The sequence below is a fragment of the Eulemur rufifrons genome, chromosome 21, assembly GCF_041146395.1.
Source record: "Eulemur rufifrons isolate Redbay chromosome 21, OSU_ERuf_1, whole genome shotgun sequence".
Taxonomy (NCBI): domain Eukaryota; kingdom Metazoa; phylum Chordata; class Mammalia; order Primates; family Lemuridae; genus Eulemur; species Eulemur rufifrons.
Genome location: NC_091003.1, coordinates 20,875,659 through 20,901,049, shown reverse-complemented (window position 1 = coordinate 20,901,049; position 25,391 = coordinate 20,875,659). Strand labels below are relative to the sequence as shown.

General features: G+C 53.6%; 1 protein-coding gene across 3 annotated transcripts in view; it reads left to right on the top strand.

Annotated features, from left to right (window-relative positions):
• KIAA1671 (KIAA1671 ortholog) overlaps window positions 1-25,391 on the top strand; it is a 133,573-nt gene that overhangs the window by 60,851 nt on the left and 47,331 nt on the right. Inside the window, exon 1 of one of the 3 annotated variants that reach the window (XM_069497606.1) lies at window positions 9,467-10,717. The exons of the other annotated variants lie outside the window; for them this stretch is intronic. Within the exon in view, the coding sequence (XP_069353707.1) occupies window positions 10,433-10,717 (285 nt within the window). The 5' untranslated portion in view covers window positions 9,467-10,432. Of the gene's footprint in view, window positions 1-9,466; window positions 10,718-25,391 lie in introns of those variants that run through there. 3 annotated transcript variants of the gene reach the window in all.

Sequence of the window (25,391 nt, the reverse complement as noted above, 5' to 3'; positions counted from 1 at the left end):
TTGCCTTGGTGGCCCTGGTGACAGGGGGCTCTGGAGGGGTTTAAAGCCAGATTAGCCCAAGGTCTAGGACGCTGAGGCCACTGGACTGTGCCTTGTACCCAAAAGGTGACCTGCGGAGCCACACCCCTTTGTCAAGATGCACCAGGGCTGCCTGGCCTCACTCCCCTCCCCTCCCCTCCCTGCCCAGCACAGCGTGGCCCCCGGCACGGCGTAGGTGGCACAGAATGGGGGCTCTGTGCGTGCAGAGAGGCAAGGCGCCAGAGAACAGACCTCCAGCCGGGTCAGGAGAACGCCGCTCGTGTGCGGAGGCGGCAGCAGGTGGAGAGCATCGCTCACAGCAGCTCTGAGATGAGACGCGGGGCAGAGGGTGGCAGCTGCGTGATGGAAATGGTAGGGGCCGGGTGTGGGAGGCCAGAGGTGCCACTGTCCCCTCGCCCCTGGAGCTACAGATGCTCAGAGAGTGGTTCTGAACACAGGCCTCCGAGTCAGTCAGAATTGGCCGCTGAGTTGCCGCGTGACCTCCAGCCTTCACTCTGCCTCAGTTTCCCCCTGCACAATGGGGATAGCTGATCTGCTGTCATGAGATGGTCCGAACACATAATGTGAGCACCCCCTGGACAAGGGAGGTGAGGATCGGAGAAGGCAAGCGACTTGCCCAGGGTCACACAGCAGGGAGCTGGCAAGCCCAAGCAAGCAGTGGACTTAGGAGCCCTGCCCTAAGCATGACATGAGATGACGTGGGGCCTGGCATATTGTCAGCGCTTAGGAAATGCTAACCGTGTCCGAGCAGCATTTGGAAAGCTGTTCATCTGGCCTGGGGAGAGGGGCCTTTCTCTTTATAAGTTTGTTTGTCAGAATGTGAGTCCCGCAGCCGTGGCACCCCTATTGGAATCTGCCGCCATCCCACTGATGTTGCTGGGGGCCTCGGCTTGCACCGTTACCTGGGAGGTGTCTTGATTTCCGTTTGCAAAGCGAGGTAACTCAGGCAAGAGAAGGCCACCTGAGGACCCTCAGCCATGCAGTATTGCAGTATTTGAACCCCGGTCTGGTGGCCTCCAGAAGGGGTGGCGCGGGTTTTGAGTTGGTCTCTCTTGTGCCTTGCTCTGTGACCACCTTGGGGGATCGAGGCCCAGAGCGGGGGGTGAGCATCACCTGGGCCCCACAGCGGTGAGGGGCAGAGCCTGGCAGGCCTCGAACCCAGGTCTGTGGGCCCAGGGCCACGCCCACCTCCCCTCCATTCAGCCGAGGTCAGAGGGACGCAGGATGCCCACCGAGGCCACCCAGACCTGCGGGTCACTGGAGCTGTCCATGTAGCTGAGATTTCACTGGGACCGAAGGTGAGAGGGGTCCCTAAAGCCATCTTGGGGAACCTTGTGCTTTTCACCGTCAGGCTTTAGCCGGGGTTCAGGCCAGCCTGGGTCTGAGCAGGAGGAAGTGAAGTGGAGTGGAGGCAATGAGGTCTTTACTCCGTGACCGCATCTCTGCACCCCACAGTCCAGCTGACACAAGTGGGGGTGCCCACTGGGGCAGGGTAGCCTGGTGGCTAAGGGCACAGGCTTCGAGTTCAGCCAGCCCAGGGTTCTCGAGCTGCACGTAGCGGCCGCGTGACTTGGACCGGTGCCTTCATCGTTCAGAGTGTCTGTCCCCCACGTGCACAGGCGGGGATTGCCACCTTCCTGCGTCACACACGCCAAGGCCGTCACAGGGCACACCGTAGGCACCTGGTGAATGAGAGCTACTGCGATGTCTTGCACTTACTGCAAGATCATACAGCACGAAAACAACACAGCTCCAGAGGCCGGGGACGGGTCTTTTGTTTCATTGCCATGCCTGGCGCACAGTGGGGACTCAGTCACAGGCTTTTGCAGCCAGAAGAACAAGAGGGAGGGTGCAAAGAAGGAAAGAAAGGGCTGCTGTTCATCCTTCCAATCTTTCATTATCCTCACGGAGATCCTTAAATTCCTGGGGTGCTGCTTAGGGGACAGTTCAGCCAAGCGTAGCAAATTCACTGGTCAGAAATCAGTTTCTGGCCGGGCACGGTGGCTCACGCCTGTAATCCTAGCACTCTGGGAGGCCGAGGTGGGCGGATCGTTTGAGCTCAGGAGTTCGAGACCAGCCTGAGCAAGAGCGAGACCCCATCTCTACTAAGAATAGAAAGAAATTATATGGACAGCTAAAATATATATAGAAAAAATTAGCCGGGCATGGTGGCACATGCCTGTAGTCCCAGCTACTCGGGAGGCTGAGACAGGAGGATCGCTTGAGCTCAGGAGTTTGAGGTTGCTGTGAGCTAGGCTGATGCCACGGCACTCACTCTAGCCTGGGCAACAGAGTGAGACTCTGTCTCAAAAAAAAAAAAAAAGAAATCAGTTTCTCAGAGGACGCCCCGTATTCCTGATCCCGGCTCTAATGTGTCGTTCCCCAGGAACATCTTGCTTTCTTTTGCTACCCGATCCAGAAACGTGGACCTTCGGCTGCGGTGGTTGAAGGGAACGTGTTGTCCGACCCCAGGCCGTGCAGCCAAAGCCCCCAGCAGGGCTCCCCCTTCCTTCCCCGGATGCCCACGGAGAGGGTGGCAGCTCCCAGGGCGGGGATGGGCCCCAGAACCAGCAAGACGACTGGGGAGGCCCCTCGCCTGCCTGTTTCCATTTTAAAGGAAGTTGGGGCTCGAGGGTCTCAGGAGAGGGGCTGTAATTACAGACCAGCTTCGTGTGCCGGGCGGGGCCCCTCCGCGGACTCTCCCAGCATGGAAAATGCTACATTCCACTTGAGCTAAGGGTGGGGCTATATATATATTGTTTCTAGAAAGATTTCCTTTCCGGATGATTTTTTTTTTTAAAACCTCTTCTCAAGGTTAATTAAAGACATCATAGGTCACTAAAACGACTATTTGAAGAAGAATGTGACAAAATGAACACAAGGAAATAGTCTTGGACTTGGTTTATAAATAATCTGGGATTGACTTGTAACATTAAGTCATTTCTATTTTTTTTTTTTTTTTTTTGCCCTTATCAGAATTCTTTTCCCTGTTGCCTTGGAAACAAGTCCAGGGAGAGGGATGTTGGGTGTTCTGTGCCTTGGGTTCAAGCCTCAGTAATTCCTTCGTTTCCCACGGTAGGCACGCTGAGATGCTAAGCAGCGAGGGTGAGCCCATGGGCTCCGCGTCTGGTGGGGAAGACAGATGGGTAAACTGAGTTACAGCCCAGCATGCTAAGTGATTTAGTGGGGATAACGTAGGCACGGTGGGAGCACAGAAGTGGACCCCTGTGGGCATAAGGAATCAAGGGAGACTTCTAGGAGGAAGGCGCTGTGGAGGACCAGAGGCTGACCGGGTGAGGAAGGGGTGGAATGGTGTCTTAGCCAGAGGGAACAGCATGTGCAAAAGGCTGAACAAGAGACAGCAGGGCACATCCCAGGGTGACAGTTTGTCCCGTTTTCCTGGGGTAGGGAGAAGCTGGAGGAACAGGTAAGACGAGAGGCCACAGACACTGTCAAAGTCCAGATGATGCACAACTTCTGCGAGAAATCAGAGGGCAGCTGCCGCAGATGGACCGCGTGGCCTCGGGGCAGCCCCCACCTGGGCCTCCTTCTTACTTAAATGAGAAGGTTGGCCTGGGTCTATCCCTGCTGGCTGTCCTGGTTCTGACGGTCCAGGATCCTGTAAGTTGTTTGAACAATGAGATGACAGAAATTATAACAGAAAAATTACCATCCGTTGCAGCCACCATTTGTCGAGTGTTTACCCCGTGCTATGTGCCAAGAAGGAGTTATCCCAGTCATTTCTTTGTTTTGACCTTCTGATGTGGGAGGGCTTTATACCTCCGCTGTAGGATGAGACACCCATGACCCGGGACCTGAAGGATGCCGGTCTTGGAGGGAGACCCTGAACCATCGGCCGGCCCTCTGACCACGCTGCTCCATCTAAAGGGGAGAAAAAATAGGTTCAAGCTGGGTGCACGAGTCAGCCCGTCCCACACGTGGTCCTAGGAATTAATCTCCAGGCAAGAGAGGAAACTGGTGGATTTACAACCAGGCGAGTCCTTCTGAAAGGGTTTTCTGACCCTCTACGGAGGCCTTGAGGGGGATCCAGAGAAGGGTACGCAATTGTCACAACCCTCGTGCATGGGACTTGGGGGCAGAATTGGCCATTTTAAGGGGTCTTAGAGCTATGGGTCTTAGAGCTATAGAGCTATCCAACTTTTGCCCTAGAAGGGGGAGCGAATAAGGTGGTTAAAGGCGTTGAAATCAGACAGGTTTGGGTTCAGGCCCCGGAGCCCCACTTGCCAGCTTCGGCTCTTTACACCTCACTGTCCTCTGCAAAATGGGGACAGTTACTAACAGGACTCGCCCTATGGGATTGTTTAGAGGGTTAGATGAGGTGACACGTGTGAGTAATCATTTCCTGGCACGTTAAATCCTCGATTACTGGGGGTGGTTATTTCCGCTGTATCACCTTGTTTATCCACATAACATTAGCACACTTCTTAGCCTAGAGTGCAGTTCTGGAATGTCCAGTCTTTTAGGAAGCAGGATGTGAAGGCCAGATAAGTGAGACCTCCTGGGGCTGTTAGTTGTCTTGGGGTGGGAGAGGTCCAGCAGTGACGGGAGAGGAGGGGAAGGCAGCCCCAGGCAGGGATATAGCATGTGCAAAACCCCAGAGGCAAGACTGAATGGGGCCACACCTCCTGCCCTTTGCACGTGCTGTTCTCTCTTTGAGTCCTCTCGGAGCACTCCTATTTATCCTTCAAAACCCAACTCAGATATCCCTCTCCTAATTGTAAGTCCTCAATAAGGGGTCATCTTCCCTTTGGTCTTCTTTCCTCAGCTTTTTACTTTCTTGGTTGGGTTTTGCCTCCTCTTACGTTCCCATATCATGTTATCCACGTGTCCATCATAGCCCTTGGCACTTGCATGGCAATTGTTCATTTTTTTTTTTTTTCCTGGCTCTTTCTTCCACTGGACCAGGGATTCTTGAAAGTATGACATGTCTGTATAAGATTTGGGGGAGAAAGTGGTATACATAGCCCCAGGTTTGAGGTAATCGGTTGGGACACCCTTCCCCCTTAATGTCTGAAAGTTACATAGGTACCTGGAGGTCTTCAGGGGCTATAGTCTCCTTGGAGTCAGCATAGGGCTTGCAAAAAGTAACGCTCCAGGGAATGTTTGTTGAATGAACGAATGACCGACACGTTCAGATTTCTGTTAACGGCACACACTTATCTGGAAATAGTGATCTCTGTGCCTGACCTCACATTGTGGGTGAAATTTGCATTTGTTTCCTGGATCCCAGCAGCTTGTTCAGCATTTTTTGGATGAATTATGTAAGAAATAGAGTTTTCTTTCTTTTTTGATGCCCAGCAACATCCCAAGAGTTTCCTGGAGAGAACAGAAGAGTTTGCAGAAAAAGTCCTCTGGGGGAAAAATGCTTGCGGCTGCCCCAGTTTTTAGGAAGCGACGCTTTTTATAGTCACACTTTCAGACCACACTGTACCTAAAGGAAGCCGGGGCAGAACAAGCAGGCATCTGGCTTTTCAGCTCACTTGTGCACCCTTTTCCGCCCTGTGGAAGGAGGCAGGACTGGGTGATCCTGTCTGCCATTTGGTCTCTGCTTTTCTGGGCACTTGTCTGCCATCCAAACTGATTTGGCAAGGGCCAGCGCATCCTCTAGCTTGTCAGAGGCGTGAGGCTGGGGTCGCAAACTCCACCACTTAATTGTCGCATGACCTTGGGCTGGTCACTGAACTCCTCTCCGCCCCAGTTTTCCCATCTGCAAAATGGGAGCCGTAATCGTGGTACTAACAACCTCCTTTCATCGTGGGGAGGAGCAGACGGGGCAACGCAGTGATGTAATACGACGTCCGGCACACCGTAAGGGCACGGTAAATGGTGGCGATGGCGGCGATGGTGGCCTTTGGTCAGATGACCTGGAAGCAGAGACTGAGATGGGAATTCTTGTGCAGAGGTTGAGTGAGGGAAAGCTCTCAGGGGAAACTTGTAAGGAAGGAAGCCAGGGCAGCAGGCCAGGACAGGGGAAAAAGCTAAGTGCAGACACGGTTCCAGCTGAGGTCCGGCCTCAGCCTGATCCCGTGGGGACCTCTGGAGTGTGGATTGCACCACTGAGTTGGTCCTGCCTTGAGGCAAGGGGACCTGGGGTTTGTGTTCTGTGTTAGTCAGTCAATGGCTTTGGCCATCTGAGCACAGCCTTGAGCAAGAGCAATTCTCTAGAGAAGGGTACAGCTCTGAGCTCTTCGCACCTAACACAGTAGCTAAAGGACGGGTGCACCCTCTAGAAAAGGAGATCTTGGTCAGGGAGAGACACCGATTACATCAATGACAATGCTGAGTTTGATGATTCATCTCTGAAAACCAGAGAGGTTAAGTAACTTGCTCAGGGTCCCACAGCTAATAAGAGCTAGAGGTGGGATCCCAAATCCTTAATCATAATACCATATTGATTTGGCAAGGCTGGGTAAGGAAATGAGGCCCTCAGGTAGGGCACAAAATTAGGAGGCATCAAAAAAGTCAGTAATCAAGATAAATAATATTTTAATTCAGTATTTTTTTTTACAAAATAAAATTAATGCAAAAATCCATGATGAACAAAGGATCCACACTATCAATAAAAACATGATCCGTATAACTGATTTTTTTTCCTTTTGTCTCTGGCTCTGGGGATGGCCTAGCACAGCACTGAGCAGGTCCCTCTTTGCACAATTAGGTTCTTACTAGTTTTTCACAATTATCCGTGTGACTGTGATGCACATGCGTGTAGCTAAGTGTTTATATATGTCCATTCTTATTTCCTCCTTGTGGAACTGGATTGTTAATTGTGTCAGGCACATCTCCCCCACTAACCTTTTATTATGAAAATGTTCAAACAGACAGAAAAGTTATGCAGGGAACACACATGCCCTGATCAGGTAGATTCTACAACTGCTAACATTTAGCTGTTTTTGCTTTATAAAAATCTAGCCATCCATCCATCCATGGTACATTTTTTTTATGCCTTTCAAAGTAAATTACAGATATCAATAGACTTCAGTCCTGCATTTCAGCATGCATGCCATCCGCTGGCAGGCCATTATTTTTTACAACGTTTGATCTAGGGTGTTAAATTTCCTCTAGGAATTATACACTAATTTTCACTTCCATCAGCTGTGGCTATATGTGTCTATTTCACCACAGCTTTGCCAGCACTGGGTATGATCATTTTGAAGGTGTTTTACTTAGTGCTTTAACATTTTTCCTGCTGAGGATTGGGGTTGTGTCCAGTAGATTTTCCACCTCTCTGTCCAGATGGTCTGTTAAAAAGCTGCATCCCCTTCTGGCTCTCTAGGTATCGCTGGTGTGGCTTTCCTGGGGCAGGTAGAGAGACCTCAGCTCTTTCTCATGTCTATTCCCCCTCCTGCCCTGAAAGTCCCTGGCCTGCCTGATGCAGGAGCTTACTGTGGATGCTCTGTGTGAGGAAAATGGGCAAACTTTGGAGGCCAGAAGCCCTGGGACCCGGGAGGCTGCAGGTGGAGGAGGGTGGAGCCAGGTAGGTAAGGAGGTGGGATGTGGACCCGGCCATTTCATCTGCATGAGGGGGCGATGCTTCCTAACACGCAGGGCATATAGGCTGCCGTGGGATCCCTGGCCTCCTCCTGTAAACTGCCCCCCCCCTTCAACCTTCCGTTTTCTCATGGGCGGGTGTTATCTTGCCTCTGGGCGTTTGTATCTCTTGTGATTCTTATGGATCAGGAAGTTGGGAGCAGTTTGGTCTAGTAACTCTGGCTCAGGGTTTCTTATGATGTCCCAATCAAGATGTTGGTCTCTAAGGGTTTGACTGGGCATAGGGGATCTGCTTCCAGAGTGGCCCAGTCACGTGGCTGGCAAGTGCTGCTGGCTGTTGGCTGGGGGCCTCAGATTCCCTCCACGTGGGCCTTCCACAGCGCTGCTTGGGCATCCTCACAACATGGCAGCCCAGCATGGCTTCTCCTAGCATGGTCTCAGAGAACAAGGTGGAAGATGTGATACCTTTCATGACCAAGCTTTGGAAGTCACAAACCATCCTTCTGCCTTACTCTGCTGAGCACAGAGACCAAACCTAATTCATGGTGGGAGGGGACCACACCAGGGTATGGATAAAAGGGGACAAGGATCACTGGGAGCCATCTCGGAGGCTGCTTGTCAGGTTGGATTACTTTGGCACATGACTTCACCTCTCTGGGCCTCAGTCTTCTCCTCTGTCAATGGGTTCATGTAAGAATTCATGAGTTGATTCTTGTGAATGCTTAGCATGGCACTGGGCACTTGGTACATTCTCAGTAAATATTAGCCACCATCACAGACCCCTGCTGTGCCGTGAGCCCTCGGTTCTTTTTATTTATTTATTTTTGGTTCTGTTCTACATATTTATTGACTTGTCCAAGTACTGTCTTTCCAGTGCCTGACCCAGCGTAGGCACTCGGAACGCTGGTTAAAGGAACCAGTGAAAGAGAGAAGGAGCGACTGGACAGCCACAGGGACTCGGAGTCCGCAGAGGAAGGAGATCTGGCCGCCGCATTGTTAGAGAGGCCTTTGTGACAAACCTTCCCAAGTGAGGCCCTTTGACCAGAGTCTAGAGAGCAAATATTTGTCCAAAACTCTGGGGAGGTGGTGGTGGAAAGAACACAGGATGCCGTTGGACTGACCCGGGTTTCGATCTTGGACTTGGTGTTGGAACCATAAATATTTGCTGGGCCCCGACTCTGGGCCAGGTACCCCGTCAGACCTGTGAAAACAGCGGCAGGGAGCAGCTCCCGTGCGTGCCCTGTCGACGTCCTTGCTGTGTGACCTTGGGCATGTGACTCTGTGTCTCTGAGTCTGTATTTCCTCATCTGTAGAAGGGGTGCGGGACACGGATCCCTGCTGGAAGGACAAAGCTCCTTCCACAGGTGTGCCTTACCTCCAGGAGCCAGCTGCCAGGGACCCCTTTCCAAGAATCCCTGCCATGCATCCCCCCCCCCCCCCCCCCGCAGTCTTCAGGTGCTGAAGTCTTGCCCTCCCCCTCCCCCGCCCAGTACACCAGCTCCATAGGGGTTAAAACGCAGCGAGCTCTTGTGACCCAGTGTAAACTGGGGTGTAAACCGTGAATCATTCCCATCGCTCCCTGTGTGACCTGCTGCCCGGGATGGGGCAGACGCTTGTGCCCCCAGGTTGCCATGGCAACCTTGCTGGTCCTAAACTACCACCCGCCCCAGTCCTTCCTTGGAGGACTTGGGGGCTGTCTCACCTGTCCAGGTGTTGCTTTCCAGGGAGGGAGGGAGGGAGAGAAAGCTGGGAAGTCTAGAGAGAGGGAGGGAGGGGGGAGAAAGAGAGAGAAAGCAGAGGGCTAGAGAGAGACACAGGGAGAGGGAGGAGAGAGAAGCTGAGAAACCACCGACAGAGAAACAGACCAGGAGGGGGAGACAGACCGACAGCGGCCAGAGAGGCCCCAAGACGCCGCCTGGAGCCCTAGAGGCAGAAGCAGTTTCCTAGCAGCGCTACCCTTCCCGGGGCTGCCAGATCTCGACATACACGCACACACATGCACGCGCACACACACGCACACACATGCACCCATGTGCAGCTGCATTTCCTCCCGCGCCTGCCGTGAGGGCACAGGGGCGGGTAGGCTGTCAGGCACGTGAAGTTACCGTCAGCCCCGAGGGACAGTGAGCGAGTTGGGACTTGGAGGAGGAAAAAATGGGGGCGGACGTCAGCTCCCCCTGCGGCCGTCTCTGCCTCCCCGAGGCCCCTCCTGCATTCCTGGGCAGCAGAGCCCCTCGCTGAGACGGGGGCTGATGTCATCCCGGGCTGCTCAGCCAGGGGACCCAGGGGCCCTGGTGGCTGCCTCCGGAAATGAGCTAACTGCCTGCTGGCGACAGGTTTGGAATCTCCAGCCAGAGGACAGCAAACCTGCATGGTCAGGTGAGCAGCCGGGCAGGGGGCAGCAGCGGGCGCAGCTGTCCCCCGGGACCTTCCCGCCTGCGTGCAGAGGGGCTACCTGCCTGAAGGGAAGCGAGAACAGGGGGGGCCCGCGGCCAGCCCCTCCCCACCCCCACTGCCTGGGGACCGTCACGCCCTGGAGTGAGCGTAGCCGCCCTGTTCCCCAAAGCTCCTGTCTCCACTGATCCAGCCCGCTGAGCACTCGGAACTGGGGACCGGACCGCCCAGCGTGTTGACTCTACAACTCCGGGGGGTGGACGCCCAGGCTGGCACTTCCCTGCCTCTTAATCCTGAGCGACACCCGCAGATGCCGCCGGCTGCTGGCTCAGCGATGTTTACTTACCCTTGCTTTGGCTGAAGAAGAGGGCTGCCAGGTTTTCTCCTCCAGGCAAGCCCAGAACTTCCATGAAGGGAGAGGACACTGGCTTTTTAACTGCTGTCTCCCACCCTCACCTCCACCTGCCCTCTCCTCCCGGCCGGCCCCATGGATTACCTGGGAGACAAACTCACCGTGGCCCAAAACCACATGACCCAGTGGGTGGGCAGCGTGAGGAGGTCCTTCCAGGAGGCCCTCAATTTGGTGACCACCACGGTGGGCCACGAGCGGACGAGCGGAGAGCCCGCCAGCCGGACCCCCCTCAAGCGCACCTCCTCCTTCCGACACCTCGCTTCCCGGAGTCGGGAATCTTTCCGCCGCTTCTCTGCTCGCAGCCAACAGAGATTTTCTTCACTGAGGAAAAGGCAGACAGATTCGGAGCCGCCAGATATTGTAAGCTTATTATGTTTTTTAAAAAATATTAAAACAACAGTAAAAACTCCTCCCCCACCCAGTACTCCCGGGGAGGGGACCCCCCTGTACATCAAAGCGGGGAAGTTACTTCTTGCAGAGTGATTGTCAGTCAAAGCCAAGCGCTTCCCGTCCCTGTCCCCGTGCCTGGGGAAGAGGCACGTCGTGGCATTTCCCCTGGTGAGGGGCTTCCTCTCCGTCCCCAAGTTGGCCAGGAAATTTGCACTGGATCCAACGTCGGTGTCGGCAGGGCCAGCGCGTGAGTGCAGCTTGTTTTGCCAGTTGATTTATCTTTGAGTGTGGACACCCCAGGCCCGGCCACAAATGTTCATCCTCCTCTATTTTTAGGGAGGATTAGTCGGCACCTGCTTCATCTCCTGTCACCCTCCCAGGATGACCAAGTGTCCCTGTCATATGCACATGGACTTGTGGCTGTTGTCGTTCTGTTGTGGAGCAGAAGCGAGTTCTCATCTGGTTACCAGGGGAAAGGGCCTCAGGGGGCCCGAGGCGGTGAGCGGGTCTGCCCACTCACCTGTGAACCTGGGCCTTCGTGTGAGCGGGCCAGGGCGGGAGGCCTCAGGCCAGATCGTGGGCTTCCACGATTTCTCACTCAGGTAGGAGGGATAGGGCTCGGGAGAGCAGGGCAGAGTGACAGCTAGTGATCGAAATCCCGACCTGCGTCCTGCCAGGGGACGGTGCAGAATCAATGTCAAGGGCGCTAGTGGTGATTTGGGGAAGTGGGATCAGGCCCAGAGAAGGAAAGGCACCTGTCTGGGGAAGCACAGCACGTGAGTGGCAGAGTCAGGGCCGGAACCCCGGGCTGTGACCTCCCTATTCAGGCCTCTTTCCAGCCCAGCCCCTGGCACGTGCTTTCTCCAGACGTCCCCGCTAACTTCAGGGATGCCCGTGTCACGGACCAGCACTGAACTTAAAGGGAAGGCCTGGCGTTTCCACAGCAGGAGACTTCTGCCCCCTGACTGTGTGGGCCCGTGCGAGGGAGCATCTGAGGACGGGCAAAGGGCTGAGCCGGCTCCGTCTCGGAAGTCATGAAGGGACCCAGCACTGAGGGAAGGAGCCCCGAGCCGGCCCGTCCACTCGAGGTCCCTGAGAGCTCACGGCTGCCCTGCCAGGTGCAGGGACTCAGCGTCCCCTCTGCTGGCCCCGAAAGGCGTGGGGACTCAGCCCAGGTCACACCGCAACCAGGCAGGCAGGTGCAAACCCAAGCCAGAAGCTGAGCTCTCGAGCATGACATGTGTCTCGTTAACAGGACGTCTCCTTCGTGGCCCTGGACAAATTAACGTAGCTTGAATTGATGAGCCAGGGCCCCCAACCCGAACTCTGCAAGGTCTGACTTGGCCCCGGGAAGGAAATGCTCTCATTCATTCTTGCTGTGTCTCTGTGTCCGTGTGTGTCTCTCTCCATCACTCTTGTTCTCTTTCAGGGTGTGGGGTTTGGTGACAGGTGGGCTCTGTTCACAACCCCTGCCCTCTGCCCTCCAGAGCGTGCAACCCCAGCCACCGAATCCCCCGGGCCTCGCTGCCCTGTGTAACAGGTTGGTACCACCGACGGGCCCAGCCTCCCCAGCTGGTTGAATGAATGAAGCTGGGCAGAGCCTCGCAGCGCCTCCCACAGTGACAATACATGCCGCATAAACGTGGGCCTCAGGCTCCTGCCCACTCAGCATCGGGCATCTACGAAGTGGTGGGTACCAGCTGGCATTGGCATAGACAGCTTGAATCAGACTTGCCGGACCCCGGCAGAGGGGCCTCGACTGGTTCTTAAGCCTCAGTTTCCTCTTCTGTCAAATGAGGAGGAGCACGGGCCTGCTATGAGATTGAAGTGCCACCCATCACAGCACCGGGCACACAGTAGGTGCACGCTGACAAATGCCTTCTCTCCACTGGGCGCTGAGACGCTGTGCTTTGCAGGACGAGGGCGGAGTTGGGGCGGGGACGGTGCTACCTTGCAGACAGGTCAGCGCAGAGCGGGGGGCCGCCTGCTGGGGTCCATTCCTGCCTCTGCCACTTCCCAGCTGTGTGGCCCTGGGTGGGCTCGTCCCTTCCCTGGTCTTCATTTTCCTCCTCTGTGAAATGGGGGAATGGCTCATTGCCGTGTTGGTAAACGCGCGGTGGGTGTGGCCGTGCTTGTGGTATATGCGCCTTAAACGTTCCATGGCAACCAAAGCTCTTCTCTTCGAACCATCCCTTCAAAGATCTCCAATGAACTGGAAAATCCACACACTCCCCTTTTACTCAGGGACTTCACTTAAATATTTGGTTTAGGGGAGGAAACTTTTTAAAGCCACAGACAATTACTTAAGAGTTTGGGGCAATGGTAGTATCTGTGGCTGGGGCTGGGAGAGGGCAGGGTTTTAGTCCTGTGCTTGTAAGTGATTTATCTAAATAATCCATTTAGGTCATCCCGAATCCTGCCTCTGGCGTGTATTTACTCAGAGCAGCCGACAAGAATCCATCGCAGGCATACAATAGCCCTCAAAGGCGTGCCCTGAAATGTTTTCTAAAGCCAGCCTTGGAGTAATTTGCTAATGGCCTGCCTGTGTGTGCGAGGAATAAAAGGGGGAAGGAGGAAAAAACAAATGCTTTGTCTCTGAGCCACAAAGGCAGGAAGAGGCACGTCTGTGTTGCAGCCAGCGTGAGCCCAAGGCAGCAGCCTGCTATGTTGGGGTTAGCCCAGGAGACGCGTGGACTCCAGTTGGAGGCCAGACAGAACATTCCAGAACCCGAGAACAATGGCAATGCCACCGTGGCCAAGGTTGGAATAAAAGCAGGAAGTGGGGGTCTCTGGGGCCACGAGACTCTGTGCGAGGAGGGCTCTTGGGTCAGACAGGCTTGGGCCCAAGTCCCTGCTCCACATGTCCCGGCTGGGTGACCTTGGGCAAGTGGAATCACTTCTCTCAACCTTGGTGTTCTCATCTGTCAAATGGGATTTGACTGGGACTGGCCTGGCAGGTGATTCAAAGGGACAGAGCCAGCTAAGAACCAGCACAGCCCTGGTGCTTAAAGAGTGTTCACTGCACGCCACTTTTGGGGGGCTCGGACTCAGCGAGCATGAGTCCCGCCTTCCTAGAAGGCTAGACTGGCGCCTTAGGAAGGCAGAGTAAGAACCTGGCTGACCTTTTGTGAGTGTTTTCTGTGTGCCCGGCCCCGTGCTAAGCATGAGCTACATACTCACCTTTTCATTCAACATTTGTCGGGTCCCTACGGCGGCGCTGGCGCGGGAAAAATGGCTCTGAACGAAACAGACAAAACTCCTGTCTTCAGAGCTGCCTTCTACTGGAGCAGGTCGTAAAACACGTGTAAATATGTCATATCTGTGCCGAAAATGAGAGAAGTGTCTTAAGGCATCAAGAGCCTGTGTAACCTCCAACTACGGCAGTTTCTCAGCCACAGCACTCTTGATGTCTTGGGCTCGATAATTCTTTGTGGCAGTGGGGTTTGGGGGTGGGGGGTCTGGGCATCGTAGGATCAATCCTGGTCTCTCCCCACTAGATCTGTCCCCTAGTTGTGACTATCAAAAGTGTCTCCAGACATTGCCAAGTGTCCCCTGGGGACAGAATCGCTCCCCACACAAGCCGGGTTTGAGAACCGCCGCTGTGTATAATTTGGTGCAGGGCACGATCCTTGCAGTGAGAGCGTTCTCCCAGTGACCTAAGTGTGGGAAGGGGGGCAGGGATCCCACACACTTGGAGCCCCTCCTGCGTTCCAGGGACTGGTCTCTTCAAATCCCTGGGGGAAAGGGGGTGCAGCCCCGCATTTCGTGGATGAGAAACCTGAAGCACAGAGAGGTGAAGTTACAGGTCTGAGAACACACAGCTTGGATCAGTGAAGGTGGGACCACGACCATGTCCCGAACGGGGGGGATTCACTGTTTAAGTCTCGGCACCCGAGCTGAGCGTTCAGTCAAACCCCTCTGTACTAATGTCCTAGGGCTGCCGTAACATCATCACGAGCTCGGTGGCTTTACACAACAGAACTTTGTGTCTCACAGTTCTGGGGTCCAGAAGTCTGGGGTCAGCCACCCACACCTCCCTCCGGAGGCCCCAGGGGAGGCTCCTTCCTTGGCTTTTGCAATTTCTAGTGGCCTCAGGTGTCCCTTGGCTGTGGCAGCATCACTCCAATCTCTGACTTCGTGGCCTTCTCTTCTTCTCTGTCATTTCCTCTTCTATCACAAATAAGGCCACTTGTCACTGGATTTAGGGCCTACCTACCTGGATAATCTTAATGATCTCACCTTGAGATCCTTAACTCAATTACATCTGCAAAGACCTTTTTTTTTCCAAGTAAGGTCACATTTACAGGTTGCAGGGATTAGGATGTAGACATATATTTGGGGGGGCGCTGTTTAACCCACTGCACCCCCCCCCATGGCTTGCACTGTGGCCCCTCCCATCCCATCAGGGACCTGGCCCTGCCTTCCTCCAGACCTTAGCTCCTACCTCTGTCCTCCATGCTCACTCCTCCCCTGCCACTCTGACCTCAGGCTCTTCATCAGTTACCCCATGCTCCTTCCAGACCCAAGGCATTTGCCTCACAGTTTCTGCCTGAAATGCCCTTGCCCCCTCTTCATCTCCGCAGAGAGGCTTCCTGTTAGCACAGGCCGAGGCAAATCCCCCATCTTCCCCTCCACCCCGTCCCTGTTCACTTCGTCCTGGCACTTACCCCAGTCTATACTTCATGTCACTTGTTCACTGGTTTATTATCTGGTTCCTCCATGAGAATGGAAGGTCCATGAGGGCCAGGGTTTTGGTCGCCCTGGTTCGGCTTGGTACCATCAGCGCCTGGAGCAGTGGCTAGGAGCTCACGGAGTGTCTGTCTTCCTGAAATCCACTCTCCCTTATTCTTGTGTCCACCCTGTGGTGCCACGTCCATATTATAGATGGGTAAACTGAGGTCCGGAGAGGATAAGTGACATGGCCCTGGTGTACACCTGCTAGGAGTCAACACCAGGTCTGCAGCCATCCCCCCCTGAGCACACCTGCTCCCATCTGATCTCAGAGTGGACCAGGATTCCAGCCCTGGGAATGGATGCAGGGGCAGGATGGAAAACCCACCTATTCGTTCATTAAGAATGTTCTGTGGAGGATCTCTTCTGTGCCAGGCACTGTGGTCAGTGGAGGGCGAGACAGAGTCTGTGGCCTCACAGGGCTCACAGGAACGGGGGACGTAGTAATATTAAACAAGCAGGTAAACCAATGAATGAGGAACGGGGTCCACCTGCTGTGTCCCCTCCTCCATCTCTCGCCCTGCCAGGTGCCCTGGCCTCGGGGCCACACCTTGGGGTGTGGAGCAGAGGTGTTGGACTGCAACCCAGCCCCAAAGGCCAGCATGATGTCACTTTGTCCCCTGCTATGGTGTCCCTGGGCAGGCAGGCCCGGCTGCTTTCCTTTGGGCTGGCCTCACCCAATTTCAGGTCTGCTTTTCAGCCCCCTGGCAGCAGAATGATGTCACCAGGAGAACAATGGTCCCTTTATGGCTCCCTCCAGGGCCAAGGCTTGGCCCCAGGGTAGGTGCCTCTGGAGTGAATGAAGGGGCAGGACGGCTTCGCTGCTCCACAGGGGTCTGCTGTTGTCAAATAATGTTCATCTCCTGCTCCGTCTCCCCAGCTAAGGCTGGAGGATGTGCTCGGTTTATATTTGGCAAATGCAGAAAAACAGAAAGGAAACAAAACCCACCCGTTGTTCTTCTATCATGGATGAAACCACTCTTAGCATTCAAATGCATTTCCTTCCTGTCTTTTTTCCCTCCCCCTCCCCACCCGGATTGCTACCTTCTGTCTCCTGATATCCTTTCAAATAGTGCGATAGTTTTATATCTCCTTGTTAAACACCCTTGATGTCCATGCAGCGTGCCGCTCTTCACGTGCTCCATAATTTATTAACCCATCTGGCTGGACATGTGGGCCAAAACATTTCCTGTTTTTGGCCATCAGGAATGCCCTGGCAGGGCGGGGTCTGTGTGTGCACCTCTCCGTCTGGGCTTCTGAGCGACCCTGAGGTTTAAATACCCGCATTTCCCTCTTCCGGATCCCACGGCCTTTGTCTCTCTCCGGTTCTCTCCCTCTCTCCCCGTTTTCAAGTCTCAGGTGTTTTGTTCCGGAGACCAAAGCCTCTTGCTTTTCCTCATCAGGAAGTCAGAAATTTCAGGAAGGAAATCTGGGTTGAGAGACGTCACGGGGGATGTTATGTTTTTAGGTTTGTTGAAGAATGGGGTCTTAGCAAGGAGTAGTCATGAGAATTCTTTATAAGAGAAACAATGTACTAGGTTAGTTACAGTGGTAGGCTGGCCAATGTTTAACAACCCTGTCTTTGCGGTGGGGGGGGGAGCCCTGATTTGTAGCATTTGCCCATTTCAGTGGTATAAATTCTCCCACGGTGGCCAATCGCAAGCTACCAACTAGCTGTCACCAAACGCAGAGCCGGGGAGAGACGGGCCGCAGACCACTGCTCTGTGGGATCTTCACCCCACAGATACAATAGCCGTAGTGACCCGAGGACCACAGATAATAGTGAAATGTAATAAAGTATTTAGGAAGTGATAAGGTTTGAATATTTATTAACTTTGCTTTGACTGTGATTTATTTAATTGCAAGTTTATGTCATTTAATTTTTAGTAATGGCTGTGTTTAACAACATCTGGCTCCCGAAAATCTCAGGCAGGCCAGCTCCGTCTTACCACTGTCTGTTAAAAGAACGAGCTGTGGGATCTGAGAGCTGTGAGTTCGAATCCTGGTTCTGCCTCTCACTGGCCACGTGACTGTGGGTGGGTTAGCTAGTTTCTTTATGCCTTGGTTTCTCCTCTCCTGTAAAATAGGGCCAAGAATATTACTTCCCTCCCCAGCTGTGGTGGAGATTACGTTGAGGCGGTGCAGGTGGAACACGCGGCACAGTGCTTGGCACATAGCAGAATCTCAGTGACAACCCAACAGCCATGGGAGTGAACTTGGAAGCCGATCTTGAACCTGCAGGTGAAACTGCACCTCTGGTCAACAGCTTGATTCCAAACTCACCAGAGACCCCGGGCCAGGACCATTCACGTAGTTCCCTTCTAGATCTCTGGCTTCCAGAAACTGTGTGAGCTAATAAATGTTTGCTGTTTCCGGTCACCTAGTTGTAGGGCTATTTGTTACGCAGCAAGAGAGGACGAATACAAGCTGCTTCTCATTCATACCTACGACAATAGTCTGAGGATGGCCCGGGAACATTTTTTTAATCCCTCCTCTCAGAGATGAGTAAAGTGAGATAGGAAGAACTCAAGTGACGTGCTCAAAGTCTGTCACGTGGTAGATGTTGGCCTTCCCAGTGGATGCTTTTCTTGTCCCGTGTGTTCTTGCTCATAAAGGAGGCTGTGGGGCCAGCCTGGGTGCAGGGCCCCAGGAGCTTTCCAATAACTCACCCTTTTAGGAGTTGGCATGAATCTCCGGCATGGGATGGAATCTGTTTCTTGCATCTTAAGTGCTCATCACCCCATTTAACTCATCAAACATTCATTGCGAGGGCTGGGCTATAAACAGCAGTGAACTCCACGCAGCGATATGAGAGCAGGCTGTACGGGGGGGCTTTTCTCCCGCATCGAGTTTTAGGCCACAGGAGTCCTATCAGATTGCCCCCACTCCCTTGAAAGGAGGGTCCAGAAACACACGTCATGACTGAGAATTAAAAATTGCAAAGTTTGTGAACCATTTTTACTTTTGTTTTTTTTTAAATACAGATTTGGTATCTTCTGCTGTCCTTTTTTTTTTTTTTTTTTTTTTTTTTTTGAGACAGAGTCTCACTCTGTTGCCCAGGCTAGAGTGAGTGCCGTGGCGTCAGCCTAGCTCACAGCAACCTCAAACTCCTGAGCTCAAGGGATCCTCCTGTCTCAGCCTCCCGAGTAGCTGGGACTACAGGCATGTGCCACCATGCCCGGCTAATTTTTTCTATATATATTTTTAGCTGTCCATATAATTTCTTTCTATTTTTAGTAGAGATGGGGTCTCGCTCTTGCTCAGGCTGGTCTCGAACTCCTGAGCTCAAATGATCCACCCACCTCGGCCTCCCAGAGTGCTGGATTACAGGCGTGAGCCACCGCGCCTGGCCTGCTGTCCTTTCTTGATTGAAAGGAAAAGTTGTGCAGGTAGAATTAGCTGAATACAGCTCAGAGCGTGGCCCTTCCTTCAGACAGTTCTCTGTTTAAATCCCAGCTTTGCTGCCAACTATCTGTGGGACTTCAGACAGGTGACTTTAATTCTATGAGCCTCATTTTCCTTGTGAAGTATTAATACTTAGCACCTAGCCTAGAACCTAGAAAGTGTATAAGAAATGTCAGCTGCTGTTGTTATCCTTATAACTTTGACACATCAGTCAGATTAGGGGATGTGATTCTACAGAAACAAACTGCTGACTCTGAGTGGCTTAACACAGAATGCTTATTTCTTGTCCATGCAAAGTTCGCTGGTGGCCCAGTGGCTGTCTGTGGCAGCCACCCCCGCAGGCTGTGTGCATCTGGTAGTTAGGCCATCTGGGAAAACATGATTTCTATATAACAGTATCAGAGGAAACATGCTGGAGGGTGACGCCCAGGCAGAAGCTATTGTCCCATTTTACAGGTGGGGAAATCGAGGTTTAAAGAGTTAACAAGTTTTGAGCACTGACCCATGTGCCAGCCACTGGGCTAAGCAGATCATCTTTATGCAACTGCATAAGGTAGGTATTATTTTCATCATCGCTATTTAGCAAATGATAAAATCGAGACTCAAGGGCATGAGGTGACTTGCCCAACGTCACTGAGTTCACAGTTGGCCAGGCACGGACTGCCCAGATCTGCTCATTTCTCATTTCTTCCTCATCTCTCGGCCCTCCCAGCTGGGGAAGTGGATTGAGGAATCTGGCGTGCCTTTCCCGAGAGGCACCGCGACGCAGGCCCGAGTTTCACACCATGCAACACTGACATTCCGGGCTGGGTGACTCTCTGCTGCAGGGACTGTGGTGTGCACAGTAGGGTGCCGAGCAGCATCCCACGAGATGCCAGCAGCGCCCCCTCCCCCCCCACCTGTGACAACTGAAAATGTTTCCAGACATTGCAGAAGTTGGGAGGCAAAATTGAGAACCCCTGAAGTGGACCACAAGAGACCAACATGGGAGCCAAGAGATGTGAGTTCAAGTCCCCGCCAGGCCCTGGGTAGCCATGTGGCCTCAGCCAACAGACTCTGAGCGAAGCCACACTATTAGCAGTAGGGCTTTGGAATATCCCTACTTCTAGGTAAAATAACCTCTGATTCCTGGCATAATTTTCGGCAAGTCTTTCTGCTCTGATAAAGCATTTTTCTTCAGGTACAGAATGGAGCAAATAATGTCAGGCCATAGAGTTGTTATGACGACGACCCACGATGGTTATCGAGGGCTCCAGCAGGGCACTTGGCACATAGTCAGTGCTTTATAGATGGTGGCTTTTATCGTCATTCTAGTTATCACCTGTCAGTCTGGAGGGTGGAAGGGGGTATATTTTCTGCATTTGGAGATACTTTTCACAGTCCTGTGTCACCAGGCTCCACATCCAAATATCTGCTTTCTGCCAAAGCCGGAAGTTACCCAGCATCCCACGTTCCTGTCATTCACCACCTTGATTTCTAGAAACAGCTCTTCCAGGGCACACCTATAATTTAACACCTGTAATTCCTCAATTCATAGCTAGGAGCCTGATCCTTTCTTCTTGGTAATTGCCTTCTGCTCAGGGCAGGGCGAGGGGTGAATGTGGGGGCCATGTTGAGGCAGCTGCCTCCTCCACCCTCTGCAGATATCTTGGCAGGAAGAGCCTGGAAGGTTCTGGAACCTCTGATGCTGGTTTTGAAGACCATACAAAGGTAGCCACCCTGGAGGGTGATGGGTAAACAGAGTTTAATTACCCATAGAAGTTTTTAAATGAGCCCTGGGAGTCGGTATAAACAGGTCACTGAGGGACAGGAGGCATTCCTCTTCCTGGGGGAGCTCCAGAGCCTTGATTGTCAGAACATCTAGACCATTCCAGCCTACCCCTTTCTTGTTACAGCTGGGGAAACCAAGGCCCAGAGAGGGAAGGAGACCTACACAAAGTCACACAGCAGGTTGGTGACAGACCCAGGACCGGAGCTTGAGTTTTCTAAATTCAAAGTTGGGGCATTCAGATTCCAAGCAATTCTCAGCTTTGACTTCCCTCGGAGTTGAGCCACAGACATTTATTGAGCTCCTACCATTTGCAAAACCCTGCAGTCAGCTGTGTGAGGTGTTAAAGATAATGAGACTCAGTTCCTGCCCTTGAGACGTTTTCAGAAAAGTGAATATATGCATAGCCCAGCTGTGCAGCCTTGGCCCAACCTCTTCTCCCTTGCGCTGGCTGTGGGCCTCAGTTTGCCATCTGTGGATGGAGGCTCTGGTGTGACCCATTGGGGCCTTCCCAGCGCAATCCGCTTGGCTTTAAATCCCTGCTCCCCTGTCTGCTAGCTGGGTGTCTTGGAGCAAGCCTCAGTTTCCCCATCTGTAAAAGGGGAAGCATAATTCTGTCTCGTGGTGGCGACAGTTCCCTGCGGTAGTGAGTATGGATCACTCAGCACAGTGCCTGGCACGTGGTGAGCGCTCAGTAGCTCCGGCTTCGGGGCTGCTCACAGCTCAGCCCTGACATCCCCTCCTCCCAGCTTGTGCGCAAGCTGTCCCCTCAGCCTGGAATGACCGAACAGCGGCACAGGCTCTGTTGGTGTTTTTTTTAAGAAGGTTAAGCCTCTTCTTAAAAACAGTGCCATGTTTTTTCCAGAACGACGCTCACACTCACCATGTTTCTGTCATGAGGAGAAGGGAGCGAGGCAGACGCATGGCCTGGCCCACAGTGACACGGGGTCAGCGGCCTCCCCTGCCCTCCTGGCCCCCTTTGCCTCCCCCTGGCTTCTTGCACCGGCAAGATGCACCACCCTAAGCCCTCCCTCTTTCCCACCCCACCCTGCCGCTAAATTGCTACTGGATGATCAGAGCATATTTAAGGGTCATTAACAAACAGCCGCAGGCTAATTAGGAAGGACCATATATGCCTGGGGGTGCTGGGGATTTTTCATATCCTATGTTGGATATTTTTTTTCTCTTCTTACGTGTAAATACAAGTCCTTTTGCGGGGGCGAGGGGGGTGAGAGAAGAGTGGGGGTCACTGGAGTCTGCTTGGTGAGTTTCCTAATCCCTGCACGGAACACGGAGCTCCGTGGCTTTCAACAGCTCACCGCCATCGGTTGAAAGATGTGATCCTTCCAGATTTCTGAGCTGAGTTATGAAGAGGCTGTGCCGGTTCAGGGGCGTCTGAACGCCGAGGTTGGGGCGGGAGAGGAGAGGAAGGGGTGGTACCGATGGGCCTGGGTTCCCGTCCTGGCGCCTGCCCCTTCCTGTATCTGGGACAGTGGCCGAGGGCCTTGACCCCTTTGAGCGGTGGTGTCCTTGCGTGCACACAGGGGCTGACAACGTGAGGATTGAACTAGAACTTGGGTGGGGCTCAGGTGCGCCCGGGGTCCTGGTACCGAGGGAGGAGTCCCAGGCGGGTGCCTTAGGGGTCTGAGGTGGGTTCCAGACTCTGCCTGTGTAGCAAGAGCCCCCAGTGAGCCCCAGGGGGAGACAGTCCCTCTCAGGCACAATTCCTGAATGTTCCTTACTGTTCATTCGGTCGGCAAATATTTATTGAGCACTTTCACCGTGTGCCAGCCACAGATGGGGGCCCCGGGGAAGCCATCAGGGAGCAAGGCAGAGATGGTCCCAGCCCTGGCAGACGCCGCGTCGTCACAGAAGCACACGCGTGCATGTGCCGTGACGAACATCTCGTGGTTGAGTGAGAGGAATGTATCTGTTGAACTGCACAAATTGTCATTTCTCTCGTGGGGGTGTGATGGCCACACTCCTGTTCTGATCACAGTAGTGTCTCTGTCTCTGCTTCCAAATTCTTCTGAGCAATTCTGGCTACACCGCAAAGCAATACTGAGAAGTGTCTTTGCTGTTTTACATCCTCCAAGCCCAGCACTGCGCCTGGCAGGTCCGTGTCGCTCAGCAAATCCCCGATGGATGAATGAACGCACGGACCAATGCATGAATGGCTCTGAGCTCCCGCGTGGCCACAGGCCAGGCTTGTAGGGTGGATGACGAGGGCCCAGCAGAGCTGTGCCACCTTCAAGCTTACAAACCTGAGCTCCCTGTTCAGCAGCACACTGTCCCCTCGGGGGCAAGGTGGCCCTCTCTGAGGACCTCAGAAGACTCAGGGTCTACTGTGGTCAAGTGTCAAGAACTCGATGTGCAGTCCTTGTCATGACCAGCCAGAGAAAGTCCAGTTTTGTTCTCACTCTCCTAACTCATGCGCTCCAGGCCAATTGGGTCGTTTGTGGGTGCCCCTGCCCCATCTCTGTGCCCCCATAAGCCATCGCTCTGGACCCCAAGATTCTCACAGCTACGCTGGGCTCACAGATCTTTGTTTACATGGCTGTGTGGGGTTGCAGCCAGGCGCCCTGCCCCAGCGCTCATCTGGAATCCTTTCTGAACTAACACGGCGGTGTTGCCAAAGGAAGGTTCCCGAAGGCTTCTCGTTAGCTGGTTTGGACTCTGTCCTCTGCTCATCGGTGCAGCTGACCTGCGCCTGTTAAGGACCTGCTGCCTGCCGGCCATAGCAGTGGGAGCATCATGTCTCTGTGCTGGACACGGCCTCGGAATCGCCCCGGGGCCCGGGAAGAAGGGAGGCAGACACACTTGGCGCCAGGGCCCTCGGGTGCCGAGGCTGGGGTTCCCCTGCTAGGTCTGTGTCCTGCTGCTCCTTCGAGCCGAGTTGCCGAGGGGCTTTGCTATGTTTCTGCCCACCAAGCATGTAGACCGCGAGGACAGGGGGACCTGTCTGTTTCGTGGAAAGTCGGAACAAGATAATGCAGGAAGCACACACCCTGGAGCCCGGCGGCCTCTGTTCCAATCCCAGCTCCGCAACCTACCAGCGCTGTGACTTAGGCAAGTCACTTCACGACAGCTTTGTGCTTCAGTGTCCTTATTTCTAAAATGGAGACACTAACAGGACTTCGTACAGTTGTTGCAAAGAATGTATCTGTTGATGAACTGAAGTCCCTAGAACACAGTAGACTCTAAAAGTGCTTATGATCAGAATGAATATGATTATAGTCACTGCTATTTTATAAGAATATTATAAATACATAAAATGTTACCTGTAAGTATTTTGGAGGTATGATTTACATACAGCAAAATGCACGTATCTTAAAGGTGCAGCTTGGGTTTTGACAAATGCACACACCTGCTAGGATCTAGGACTTTCTCATCACCCCAGAAAGTTCCCTTGGCCCCTTTCCAGTTAATCCCGCCTACCTGGCCCTCAGTAAACATTTCTTGAATGAGTGAGTGAGTGAGTGAGTGAATACTGAGAATCCGTCGTATTTGATCCCAAGCTTCTTTATGCCAATTGTGCTACTTTCAGTCGTCTTTGCATAACTCCATTAGCTGTTATATAAAGGCATGAGATATGCACGCAAAGAGAGAGTTGTCATACTATGAAAACTTAATTAAACACTCTGAAAAAGATTCCATAAAGGCAAATTGCTAAAAAAAGAACTATTGTCCTATGCAGGGCGGAGGACACTGTCAAAGACTGGGGTGAGACATCGCACACATTGGGATGGGTTCTACACTCCCGGATTCCCAGGTGTGCGCTCCCTGCCTCCTGCGGCACCGGAGGCCCAGCCTCTGGGCAGAGAGCCCGTCTCCCTGCTGCCCTCCAAACCTGCCCCTCCTGGGGAAGCAAAGAGGCTTGGAGTCCTAGACCTGCCGAATGTGGGGGACAGGGGTCCGGGGACCAAGAGGACGGAGGTGTGATTCCAAGGCCCAGCCCCCACACTTTACCCACCGCACCTCAAACCAGGGTTGCTCCTCGATCTTTTTAATACATTGGGCTTTTGTGATTTTGCTTAGAGATTTGCCTAAAGCTCAAAATGGAAAAGGAAAGTGGAAAACTGGTGATGTGGTGCCGGCCACCACCCCCAGTCAGAGACGAGGGGACTTTCAAACAGGGTGGCGCGGTGACACAGCAGCAGGGGCTGTTCTGGAAGAGTCTGGACTTCCAACTCAGAGTTCTGAATCTCTCCCATGGGACTTTCTGCCCAGCGGGGAAGATGGTCCCATCTGGGGGTCTTCCAGCCCCAGAGAGCTGAGTCCATGCTCAGGGGTGACCCACCCACGGCCCGGGCAGATCCCTTTTCCCTCCCTGCCCACATGACATCCTCTGGGTTTGGGATTTTGAACGCACAAGGCGCCTGGCCTGAGCCTCTTCAGCCCACAGGCAGTGCCCGTTGCCCTGGTGTAGCAGGTCCCTGCTGCTTCTAAAGGGACCAGGGTCTTTGGTTCGGGTTTTCTCCCTCTGCGGCCTGGAAGGTAGCACAGGGCTGCTCATTCCCCAGGAGAGGTAAGGATGAGGTCACCCTCCAGGCCCTGGCCAGCCCTGTGGCAGGTCAGGTGAAGGGGCTACCTGCGTCACCCAGGAAACCATTCATCCCTGGGGGCCGCCGTCAGCCCTGGCCTCCTGCCCACTTGTTGCCTGTGTCCTGTTTTGTGTGTCATGTAGGACAGGCTCGGGGAGGAGCCCTGTGCTGCAGACAGTCTTCTCTCTGCTGCCTG